Source organism: Mobula hypostoma, chromosome 22 (genome assembly GCF_963921235.1).
Source record: "Mobula hypostoma chromosome 22, sMobHyp1.1, whole genome shotgun sequence".
NCBI classification, from domain to species: domain Eukaryota; kingdom Metazoa; phylum Chordata; class Chondrichthyes; order Myliobatiformes; family Myliobatidae; genus Mobula; species Mobula hypostoma.
The window spans coordinates 3,619,832-3,633,249 of NC_086118.1; the positions used below are offsets into that span (position 1 = coordinate 3,619,832).

The window sequence follows — 13,418 nt, forward strand, 5'->3', positions numbered from 1 at the left end:
GCGATGGCAGAGACACGAATTGAGAAGGTGGAAGATCACATGCAAAACGTGGAACAGATACTAAGTAAGACGATAAAAATATTAAAACAACAGGAAAGTAAATTGCTTGACCAGGAGGGAAGATCGCGATGGAGAAATATCAGGATTTATAATGTTCCTGAAGGAGCGGAGGGCTTGTCGATGATGAAGTCTGTAGAAAAGTTGCTGCAGGAAGCGCTGGAGATTCCGACTATGGAGATTGAAATTGAGGGCGCATCGTGCACTTGTCCCGAGGTCTCCCAAAGTCAGAGAAAGTAAGCCGCGCTCAGTAGTACTTAGATTCCTTCGATTCCAGAGCAAGGCGGAGATTCTACAAAGGGCCTGGGGTAAGAAGAGGGTTGTTTGAAAGGGGAAGTTAATATACTTCGATCAAGGTTATCCCCCAGCGGTCCTACAGAAACAGAAGGAATATTCTGAAGTGAAACGAATATTAAAGCAACATAGATTAAGTTCCAAACCCCCTGCTCAACTGAGGGTGTTTTACGAAGGAGGGGTACAGCCATATCAGACGGTGGAAGAGGCAACTACAGACATGAAGAACAGAGAACTGGCCATTAGCGTAGTCAAACCCAGGGAAAGCCTGGCTGAGCAGTTATCCTGATCTGCTTGGGAAATAGTAAGAGAACCAAGAAAGCAGGGGACGGGAGGACGATGAGAGAAGGATATTAAGAAGATACTGAGTTCTCCGAGGACAGCCCTTGCCTCCTCCAGAAGAGCCGTAAGGTTTGGCTAACTTTAAAAGTGCTGATAAACTAAATGGAAGCAAAAATAGACGGTATTATACCTATCTCGAGAAATTATAATGTATTATAATGTGGATTTTATATTACTCAATTTTTAAAAATTCATTCATTCACTCCTTTTCCCCATCTAAACAAGAATATACAGGGAAATCATTTCTGTGTAATGGACATAGATTTTTTTTTACCTACTTTTATGGGTACTGCAGTGGGGACCCTCAACTCACAGGTAGGAGGGGCTATCCCCCACGGCTAGGCATTTCTTCTAGCTCAACCCAGGGTCATCTAGAGACCCCAGCCTTGGAATCACACCTTCGTTACCTTTTTTTTTATTATTCGCATTTCCTGGTTCTTATTTGTTCAGGGAGTAGATCGATTAAGTTATATTCTGCAAATTTCAATGATATACTAAGATAAATACACATGGCTAAGAACAAAGTAAAATTCATTTCTTTTAATGTCAGTGGGCTATTAAATCCAATCAAACGAAGTAAAATTCTATCAAAAATGAAAAAAGAACAAGCCCATGTAGTATATTTATAAGAAACTCACTTAAGTGATAATGAGCATGGAAAATTAAAGAGAATGGGCTTCACCAATTTGTTTTTCTCCTCATATAAATCAGGACACAGAACAGGAGTTGCTATTCTCATCTCAAGCAAGCTAAATTTTGAAAAAGTGTTCGAAATGGGAGATAAGGAGGGCAGATATATTCTGGTAAGGGGGCATATAGATGGAAATCCAGTTACTTTATTGAATATATACACACCCCCAGGAAGTGATATTAGTTTCTTCCAGAAAATTACTAATATTATGGTAACAGAAACAGAAGGTCTCTTGATATGCGGGAGAGACTTAAATTTACAATTACAACCAAAGTTAGACTCTTCCAATAGAAAAACTTATGAAACAAAGTCCTTGCATAAGAAAGTTAACACTCTTTTTGAGGATGCTGGTCTAATTGATATATGGAGGGACCCTTTCCCCAACAGAAGGGATTACACTCATTATTCTGCCCCCCAGTCTGCATATACAATAGACTATTTCATAACATTTGGAAAAGATAGAGACAAAATAATCACCCATGGAATTGGGACAATAGATGTAAGTGACCATGCACCTATATATTTATCTGTTGATTTTGACCTACAACCGAAGAATACTATTTGGAAACTAAATTTAAGTCAACTCAATGATCCTTATTTTAAGGAACAAATTAAAAAAGAAATTGGTATTTACTTAGAATTCAATGATAATGGAGAGGTTTCACCTCCCATTCTATGGGATATTCTGAAGGCTGTCTTCAGGGAAAATTATAGCGATATCTTCATACAAGAAAAAAATAAGGAATAAAACATTAGAGGAGTTACAAAATAAGCTGAAGGAACTGGAAAAAACACTGAGTTTGGCACAGGATACACTAGAGGAAATTTAAAAAATAGCATTGAAATTAATAGCAATACACATCAAAGTTGCTGGTGAACGCAGCAGGCCAGGCAGCATCTCTAGGAAGAGGAACAGTCGACGTTTCGGGCCGAGACCCTTCGTCAGGACTAACTGAAGGAAGAGCTAGTAAGAGATTTGAAAGTGGGAGGCGGAGGGGAGGGGGAGATCCAAAATGATTGGAGAAGACAGGAGGGGGAGGGATGGAGCCAAGAGCTGGACAGGTGATAGGCAAAAGGGATATGAGAGGATCATGGGACAGGAGGTCTAGGGAGAAAGACGGGGGGGGGGTGAAATCATAGTTTGGCGTCACAAGAAATTAGAAAAAAATTAATGTTTCTGAAACAGAGACACTATGAAAGTGGATCTAAATCTATGAAAATACTGGCGTGGAAACTGAAAAAAAAAGCAGAAAATATAATTCATAGAATTAGGGATCCAAGAACAAAAGTGATAAAAAAAATAAGTCAAGTGAAATTCAAGAAGCTTTTAAAATGTTTTACAAAACTCTGTATTCCAAAGCTCCAGGGGGAAGCATAGCCCAGGTTGACACGTTCCTGAATTCTTTAGAGTTACCCACTTTAAGCAAAGAACAAAGCAGAACGATGACTGACATAACTGAAGCTGAACTAAAAACTGCAATTAGTAGGCTTAAATTAAGCAAGTCACCAGGATCAGATGGATATATGGCAGAGTGGTGTAAAGAGTTTAGAAATGAGTTAATTTCTGTTTTGCTCCCCACACTGAACTGGGTTCTAAGAAAGGCAGAAGTGCCACCCAGCTGGAAGGAGGCAATAATCTCAGCTATACCGAAAGAAGGCAAGGATAAATGGAATGTGGGTCATTTAGACCAATATCTGTTCTTAATGTGGATTATAGAATATTTACCTCCATCATGGCCAAATGATTAGAAGAGTTTCTGCCCACACTGACACATAAGAATCAGACAGATTTTATACAACAACGCCAAACACAAGACAATGTATGAAGGACACTTCACATTATGGATCATATTTAAAAAAATGAAATTGAAGCAATAGTGGTAAGCGTGGACACTGAAAAGGCATTTGATTCGGTTAATTGGAATTTTCTTTACAGAATTTTACGTAGATTTGGTCTACATGACACAAATATCAAAACTATACAGGCACTATACGACAATCCTACTGCTAGGATTAAAATCAATGGATATTTATCTAATAGTTTTACCCTAGAAAGGGGCTCGAGACAGGCTGTGCATGGTCACCACTACTCTTCACATTATATCTGGAACCATTAGCTCAATACATCAGGCAAAATGAAGATATCAGGGGAATTACTATTAAAGGGACAGAGCATAAACTGGCCTGTTACACGGATGACATTTTGATCTATCCAGGGCAACCAACATACTCTTTACCTAAATTGATGCAATCGTTTGAACAATATGGCCAATTATCAGGATACAAGATCAACATAGATAAAACCCAACTACTTTCATATAATTATAGCCCACCAAGAGAAATTGAAAGTTGATATCCTTGGGCATGGCAAACAGAGTCTATCAAATATTTGAGCATCATTATGCCAAAAGATTTGGCAAAATTATCAGAATGCAATTATTAGCCTATATATAAAAAATTAAGGAAGATATAACAAGATGGAACCTAATTCCTTTTCTTGGTCTCAGTTCAAGGACTGAATCTATTAAAATGAATATACTGCCCAGACTACTATATCTCTTTCAGACCCTACCAATAGAGATTAACCAAAATCAATTCAATGAATGGAACAAGATGCTATCAAGATATACATGGCAAGGTAAAAGGCCCAGGATGTCACAGTGGGGGGGGGGGGGCATTGGGAGTGGACCCAAATACAAGACACAAAAACACCATGTGAGGTAAACTAAATTGAGTTTATTGCTCGTTGCAAGGAGAGCAAAGCAGAAGCGGGAAATAGTCCAGGGCCTGTTCCTTGTCCATTACGCTAAGTCTGGGACACAGGGACTGTGCTAAGGCTAAGACTAGGAAAGTGGGACCAGGTCAAGGAACTAGGAAACTGGACAAGGACTCCGAGCCAGAGACTGGACAGGGACCCAGAATCTGGGTCTTGACTCGGGCTTGGAGACAAGACGTGGCTAGGCTACAGGACAAGGCACATGGACAGGACACAGACTAGGAGCAGGAACACAGACTTAGGCTTAGGGACAGGATGTGGAACTTGGAGCTCCCGGGGCCAGGACCTGATGCTTGGAGCCCCCGGGGCCAGGAACTCTTCGTATTCACAGGACAGACTCAAACACAGGACATAAAACACTGAGCCGAGATTCCTCCTTAGACACAGGATGGAGTTGGGACTCTTCTTGAAACAGGGTCAGGACCCTTCCAGGGTACAGGGCCGGGACGCCTTTAGAGGCACGACAATGGACAGAACTATAACTGGGCTCAAGTACGCTCCAAGCCGCGGCGAGCTCTTGACTCGCCCCAGCGGGTTAACTTTGACTGACCCGTACTGACAAGGGAAGGCGGCTTGCTGGCACTTGCTTCAGGAGGAGACTAGGCTTGCTCCAGCCAGATGACATTAGCTCGCAGTACCTTCAGTGAGTTTGTTAATACTCTCGCGCAGAACAGCTGAAAGCCAGAGACTATAAACTGCCGGTTCAGCCGAGAGTAAATTGCCTCCAATCACCAAGCCCGAGGGACACGGGAAAACAGGGAACCAAAGGGAAACAGGGAGACAACGGTCCGGATCGTAACACAAAGTAAATTTAAAGGGAACCCGATCCAGACCATGACACGGGATTCGTATCAAAACTTTGCAATTAGCCAAGGAAGAGGGGGAATGGGCCTACCTTCTCTCAGAGATTATTATTTCGCAGCACAGTTGAGAGCTGTGATATGCTGGTGCAACCCATCATATGACACTCAATGGAAAAACATTGAGGAGGGGATACTTTCCATCCCCATACAGGCAATTTTGGCTGATAACAACCTACAAAGGTACATAAATACTATTGATAACCCGTGGGTGAAATGGACTCTTAAAATATGGAAAACTATTATAAAGGAATATAAACTAGAGAGAGACATTGCAATTCTTAAATGGTGTGCATATGACTTGGATTTTATGCCGAATAAACTGGACGCTAGATTTAAGGACTGGACAGCTAAAGGATTAACAGCTATTTGCAATATAATGAAAGAAGGAACACTGTTCAGTTTTGAAATGCTCAAAGAGAAACACTTATTAGAAAAACAAGACTTTTACCGGTATTTACAGATGCGACAGTATGTTAATAGGAGGGTTAAAAATGTAACCAAGGCAAGTACATGTCTGATAGAGCTATTTAGAAAAGCATATAATTCAGACAACGGTAGTAGAATCATTTCAAGCGTGTATAAGGGTTTGTCAAATCTCAAAACACATTTGACTTCATACATTAAAACAAAATGAGAGTTGGAAGGAGGGATAATAATATCTGAGGAAGACGGGACAATAATATGGAGGTATCAATGGAAGTGTACCTGTTCACAGAAATGGAGAGAGTTCAGGTGGAAAAACTTGATAAGATATTTTATTACACCCTCTCAGAAATCCCATTGTGATAGTAACCTCCCTGTTTGCTGGAGAAATTGCAGAAATCAAAATGCAAACCATTATCATATTTTCTGGGAATGCCCCGTTATCAAAGACTATTGGAGTGGGATACATAACGCCCTACAAGACATCTTCAAACGTGAAATACCCTTAGAGAGTAAGACCGTATATTTTGGATATATACCTCAAGAATGGTTGAAAAGAGATAAATATTTAATGAATGTACTGCTGGTGGCTGGTAAAAAGACCCTTGCCAGGAAATGGTTATCACAGGAGAGCCCAACTTTAAATGTATGGATGGAAATTGCAATGGACATTTACAAAATGGAGAAGATAACAGCATCTGTTAATCATAAGTTGGAACAATTTGATTCATACTGGGAAAAATGGTTTCACTACATAACACCTCATAGGCCTGATTTTATTCTCACAAGTCAATGAATATGTTGTGAAAAGAAGTTCACTCCCTACTTTGTACATAGTTTTCTTTTGATTGTTCTTTCTTTCCTCTCCTTTCTGTAAGCGTATACCTCAAATAAATATTATGTGGAGATTTGTGACAAATATCATTATATGATATTGTCTGGTTCTGTCGGGTTTCGGCGGAACTCAAGTGCAGACCAATGAATACTATTTCATCAGGATTATTAGGGAGCACAAAGGCAACAGTCTTTCAAAAACAGAAGGCAGGCACGAATCTGAAATGGCAGGCAGAGGTGTTACCAGGAAAGGCAGTCAGGCGAGGGCAGAGAACCCAGAGCGCACAGGCAAAAATCAGGTCCAGGAACGGGCAAAGTCTAAAACACAGAATCAGGCAAAAATCGGTTGGCAGAAGTCACAATGACAGGCTGGAACGACACAGCTCAGAACTGGGATGAACTGGCAGAGGATACCAGTCAAGGTGGGGTTTAAATGGACAGGGTCATGAGTGAAAATTAGAAACAGGTGGGTGCAAATGAGGAGACAAGCAGGTAATTGGAGGAAGCCCAAAAAAGGAAAGGGGCTGGGCCAGAACCCACATGGCCAGGTAAAAGAAAACTGAAATTAAAGACTGTTGTGATCCAGAGCTACCAGCAGAGACCCTTCGACCCAGTGTTCGGGCCGGATCCTTAACAGATATATATGTACAGTATCTGAAATACATCTTGTGGAAATGTTTGTTTGATGATGAACTTCAATAAAAAAAAGAATCTGGATGACTATGCTGCAGTTGTTACTGACTTCATTAAAATCTGTGTAGATGTGAATGTGCCTATGAAAACTTGCTCTATACCCCCAAATCAAAAGCCATGGATGAACCAGGAGGTACATTGTCTGCTGAGGGCTCGATCTGTGGCATCAGATATACGTCAACCCTGGCGGGGTTTGCAGGACAATACTTCACACAAAGCGAAACCCAATAGCATGAATGGCTGTGATGCTTCACTACCAGATGAGCTCAACGTCTTCTGTGCTGTGATCCTGTGACCCTGTAACCCTGTGGCTTCTCTCTTGGAAGCCGATGACAGGCTGTCTTTCAGTAGGGGGAACCCTCGTATGGCGGCAGACCTCAATGGAGTACCTCGTAAAGCTCTGAAAAGGTTGTGCCAACCAACTGACGGGAGTATTCAAGGACATTTTCAACTTCTCACTGCTATAGTCAGAAGTTCTCACCTGCTTGAAAAAGGCAGCAACTATACCAGTACCTAAGAAGAGTAGAGTGAGCCACCTTATTGACTGTCACCCAATAGCACTTACATTGACAGTGATGAGAGAGGCTGGTCATGACTAGACTGAACTCCTGCCTCAGCAAGGACCTGGACCCACTGCAATTTGTCTATCACCACAATAGGTCAATGGCAGATGCAATTTCAATGGCTCTTCACACAGCCTTAGACAAGCTGGATAACACAAACACCCATGGCAGAATGCTGTTCATCAACTATAGCTCAGCATTTATCACTGTCATTCTCACAATCGTGATCAATAAATTACAGAACCTGGGCCTCTGCACCTCCCTCTGCAAATGGATCCTCGACTTCCTCACTTAACCAGACGACCGCAATCTGTGCCGATTGGTGATAATATTTCCTCCTCGCTAACAATCAACTCTGGCACACCACCAGGGTGTGCTTAGCACACTGCTCTACTCCCTCTATATACATGACTGTGTAGCTCAAATGCCATCTACAAATTTGCTGATGGTACAACCATTGCTGGTAGAATCTCAGTTGGAGACGAGAGGGCGTACAGGAGTGTGATGTGCCAACTAGTGGAATGGTGCTGTAGCAACAACCTGGCATTCAACGTAAGTAAGACGAAAGAGCTGATTGTGGACTTCAGGAAGGGTAAGACGAAGGAACACATACCAATCCTCATAGAGGGATCAGAAGTGGAGAGAGTGAGCAGCTTCAAGTTCCTGGGTGTCAAGATCTCTGAGCATCTAACCTGGTCCTGACATATAGATGCAGCTATAAAGAAGGCAAGACAGCACCTATATTTCATAAGGAGTTTGAAGAGATTTGGTTTGTCAACTAAAACATTCAAACAGATGTTCCATGGATAGCATTCTGATAGGCTGCATCTCTGTCTGGTATGGTGGGGGTGGGAGGCTATTGCACAGGACCAAAAGGAGCTACAGAAAGTTGTAAAATTCGCCAGCTCCATTTTGAGCACTAGCTTCCATAGGACCAGTGCCTCTGAAAGACGATGTCCATTAAGGACTCCCGTCACCCAGGGCATGCCCTCTTCTCATTGTTACCATCAGGAAGCAGGTACAGAAGCCTGAATCGCACTCAGCAATCCAGGAACTGCTTCTTCCCCTCTGCCATTCAATTCCTAAATGGACATTGAACCCATCTACCTCACTTTTTAAAAACTATATAAAAACTATATAGTTTTTGCACTATTTTTAATCTATTCAGTATACATATGTATACCTACTGTAATTGATTTACTGCTTCACATGCTGGGATAGACAACTCCCTATCTCACCGAGGGTTTGAGACCCGTCGGCTACCCTCACCTGGTTTAGCCGGCTTGTCGAAGCCGTTGCCCGGGGTGTGGCCGCTGTCGCATGCAAACAGCTACGGGGAGCCACAGGTGAGAGCTGAGTGTCAGGTGAGGACCAAAGGTGGACTAACCGCCTTGAAAAGGATGCAACATGTTACCCCACCAGAGGTGCTACCCCTCCCTGACACCCCATACACTCCAATGGTCAAGAAGGCGGTCTCTGCAAGCGTCGTGGAACGCGTAGAGCAGGACAAGACACAGAAGACATCCTGGTCATCCACTGCGCCTAGTCCCATCTCCAGCCGTCTAGACTCTGTCTTGCCACTGGATCCAGATGGGAATTGGGAAGAGAGAGTGAGACTGACGCTGCACAACTCTCCCTCACTTAAATCCGAATCACGCGCTAGTCTCGACACCATCATAATGGTGTCGAGGTCCTCATCGATGACGACGATGGACGAATACAACTGTTTTACTTATTTATTTATTTTTATTCTTTATCATGTACTGCATTGAACTGCTGCTGCTAAATTAACAAATTGCACGACACATGCCCGTGATAATAAACCTGATTCTGATTCTGACAAGAATTCAGTATGGTGCTGAACAAGTTGTTAATTGTGCAGGAATGACGTCATGAAGAAACTGAATGGACTTAAGTTCACTTGGTCCATCTGATCTCATGGGCTGGCTTTGACATCTGCACAGCTTGGAGAGGAGTTGTCTGGATATTCTGTTCTTGTATGCCCTGAACTCCATCCTTGGAGATTATACCTGTTGTGATAGTGTTGGGAGATAAGGGTAATTTATGATGCTCCAGGGTTCCTGCTTGTAATTTCAGCGTATTCTGCTTGGACCTCAGGGTAGACTGCATAGTTGACTGTTGTCCATCAGTTAGTATCTATGTGTGTAAATGTAAAGGTGGTGTGTTTGATTGATCAGTCAGAGGCTGCCAGGAATGGTCAGATATCAAAATATGGGTCAGTCATTTCAAGGTCCAGGTGAGAAGCCTGTCAGGAGGCCAAGTCAGAAGATGTAGTTTCAGATGTCAGGCTCAGGGTCAGTTTATGGTCAGAGCCAGCCAGTCATCTGTATAAAATCTAAAAATATTGGAAAAATATCACTGTAACTTTAAGGATTGCAGTTAACAACATATTGATATGTATTGTCCTTGTGCAAGTCAAGACATTTATCTATCAATAATGAGACATTCACAACACACTGGAGGAACTCAGCAGGTCAGGCAGCATCCATGGAAAAGATCAGTCGACGTTTCGGGCCGGAACCCTTCGTCAGGACCGAAACATTGACCGATCTTTTCCATGGATGCTGCCTGACCTGCTGAGTTCCTCCAGTGTGTTGTGAGTGTTGCTTTGACCCCAGTATCTGCAGATTATTTTGTGTTTGTATCTATCAATAATGGTTGACAGCATTGCAGAGACCTTTTATCTGATGTTATCTGATATGCATTGGGGACAGACAGACAGACACACACACACACACAAAGTGAAGCGACAATACAATTTGCTTCGAGCCAATAAAATTTATTCCTGATGCAACAAAGAGATTAAAATCTAGCCAACATTAATCTGCTATAGTTGAGAGGTTAGCTTCCTGCCAACATTTGTTCACGTCATATATCATGTTGTCTCCTTTCTCTCCTGCACTAAACTGCTGAATTAGCATTGAATAATCAATGACTCCACTAGTTTTGTTTAGTACCATCCCTTGCTTTTCCTTACTGTCCTTTCCAGTCCTGTCAATGGGAGGCATGTGAGTCTGCAGACACTGAAATCAGAGGCAAAAGAACAACTTAGCCACATGCTACATCTGCCTATGATCGCCTCCTCATCTGGTTCCACATGTCGTCTGCAAGCCGGTCTCACCTCTGTATCCTTACTATCTCTACACTCTCAGTCCGATGTAGTTGAGATGTTCACCATCCCCTCCCTCCACAGCAGTTTAGATTTTTACCCTTAATTCTTTTCTCTATTAGTTTTCTAAAGATACTGTATACTGACGCTGAACATCTCCCTACCAAAACATTAACCAACCATCACTGACCCATACACTTACTGTCCCATCTCTGTGTCATGGTCCGGATCGGGGTCCCTTTAAATTTAGCTTGTTTATGTTACGATCTGGACCATTGATTCCCTGTTTTCCCGTGTCCCTCAACTTTGGTGATTAGAGGCAATTAACACTCGGCTGAACCGGTAGTTTATAGTATCCGGCTTCCAGCCGTTCGGCGTAGGAGTGTCTGCAAGGTCACGGCGTGCCAATGTTATCTGGCCGAAACGGGTGCTGGTTATTTGCCGTTCCTCACCGGAGCAACGCTGTCCAGTTAACTCGCCGAAGCGAGCCTGCAAAGTTTCCTTACCGAGGTCGGTCCGTCAGTTAACCCACCAGAGGGAATCAAGAACCGCTGTCTACTGTTCCCGGGCCGAGTCGAGAGCTCGCCACTACCCGGAGGTTCCAAGTCAAGTCCTGGCCCTGGCGGTCTGTGATTCCTGTCCTACCCACTTGTCTGAATCCCTTCTATGCCCCTCTCGCCTCTAGCCCTTGTCTGCAGCCCCCGCCTGCACTTCGGTCTAGTTCCACCGCCGGAGCTAGATAGGTACTGTCTGGTGTTCATTCGTGTTTGTCTTGTCTTGTCCTCGCCTCCATGGGGTAAGTCAGGCCGTCTTGCCGTTGCCCTGTGGAGGGTCATGAGTCCCGGCCCTATGTCCTGTACCTAAGGAGGAGTCCTGGCTCTCTGTTCTATGTGCCAGTCCCAGTCCTATGTCCTGTACCCAAGGAGGGGTCCTGACTCTGTTCTGTGTGTGAGTCCCGGCCCTATGTCCTGCACCCAAGGAGGGGTCCCGGCTCTCTGTTCTGTGTATGTGTCTATGGTTCCATGTACCTGCTCTCTCGAGACCGAGGCTCTGTTTTCCATGTTCCTCCTCTCCCTAGCCCATGTCATGTCCATGCCTGGTTCTGGGGTCTGAGCCCGAGGCAAGACCCAGATACTGGGTCCTTGCCCAGTCTCGGGCTCGGAGTCCATATCCTAGCCTCTTCATGTCTCCCCTTGTTCTGGGAGCCGATTCCGAGTCCTAACCTAGACCCTTGGTCCCAGCCTAGTCGTAGTCCTCAGTCCTTGTCCAGTTCGCTACTCCTGCTCCTGCCTAGCTCTCCTGGTATCGAACAATAAACTAAAATTAACCTCACAAGATGTGTCTTGCATTTGGGTCCACTCTTGCTCCCATGCCCCGCCATGTGACACTCTGACCATCCATTACTGACCTCCCCATGCCCCATGCACTGTCCATCCATCACCTACCCACATATCACCATCCTATACCGCGATACAAACGTTGATGGTCACTCTAAATTCCACACCGACCATCCCGTCTCCCCCCCCCCCCAGGTTTATTCATAACACGTACAGACAATCAATATTTACAAGACAGTAAGAATACGTACTGAAATTAAAATATGGTTACTACCGTCTATAAAACAGCCTAGACCGCGGGGGACCACCGCTCACGGAAATTCCCCAGTGTGCGCGCCGCGTGCTCGCTCTCCAGGGGCAGTCGGGCACGGACTGCCATCGTAAAAGGGGCAGGCAGTCGCCCCTCCCGGGCAGCGCCCTCCTTCTTGGCCAGGCCCAGGACCAAGCCCACCAGGAGATGCTCCTCACGCCCCACCCTTCCGAACTGGGTGCCTGTAATGAGGGGCGCGGGACTCAAGTGCCGCCAGAACTTCACCAGCCCCTTGAGAAACTCAAACCGTGGCTGCAACGTAAACGCGCGATACACTCTCCTCCTGCCCGCGGAATGGACAGCTGGACCGGGTGTCGCTGACCCTGTTGTCCGGGTCTGCCCGATGCAACACCTTCCACCCCAGGTCCCCAGTGGACAGGGGAAGCACCCCTGCGGACCTCCTCCGCTGTCAGATGGGAACACGGATCGCCACGGCGAGTCCGGTCGGGTCGGCAGGCGAAGGCGAGGAAGTGGCGGGTGTGCGGGAGCAGCCCGAACAAGAAACGCTTCGGAGCGTCCCGGAACGGCACGGCGGGCATCCCCGCGAGATGGCTCATATTATGCGGGACCCTCTCCCTCTCCCTCGTGGTCCCCCGAGGCCTGGGTCCGACACGCACATCAACCGGAACCTCTCCTCCCCTGCGCCCTCCTGACACCCAGCATACTGAGATCGGGACCAGCCCCCACCCCCCCAGCAGTCGGAGCGCCGATCCCTCACGGCGCAGGAGCACCCTGCCCGGATGAGGCCAGAGTTCACAGTTCCCGATACAGTATATCCAGCGTGTGCGTCTGGGGGACGGGACGGTCAGCATTTGGGTTGTTTGGGTCCACAAGGTTTAGCAGGGAGATGGTGTCATTTTGCAGTTTGAGTTCAGCGCTGATAACATCAGGGTCGACACACAGGCATCATGGGGTTTTTGGTTGTGTGTGTATTATGTGGGTAGTTATTGTCCGTCATAGATCGATCCAGCGTCTCTTGTAACATTGGCTGAACTTGCTGTGTCCAATTTGCAGGGAAGTGTGTGAGAGCTCGGTGCTACTTTGCCTGAAGAGGAGATTCCACAGGGATATACATTACGTGAGCATTGCTTACTACATTTAACAG

At 45.0% G+C, this 13,418-nt stretch overlaps 1 protein-coding gene across 1 annotated transcript in view; it reads left to right on the forward strand.

Annotated features, from left to right (window-relative positions):
• Nucleotides 1–13,418, forward strand: part of LOC134336618 (unconventional myosin-XV-like) — a 315,256-nt gene that overhangs the window by 15,294 nt on the left and 286,544 nt on the right. The window contains exon 3 of the mRNA XM_063030961.1: nt 13,328–13,391. Within this exon, the coding sequence (XP_062887031.1) occupies nt 13,328–13,391 (64 nt within the window). The remainder of the gene's footprint in view (nt 1–13,327; nt 13,392–13,418) is intronic.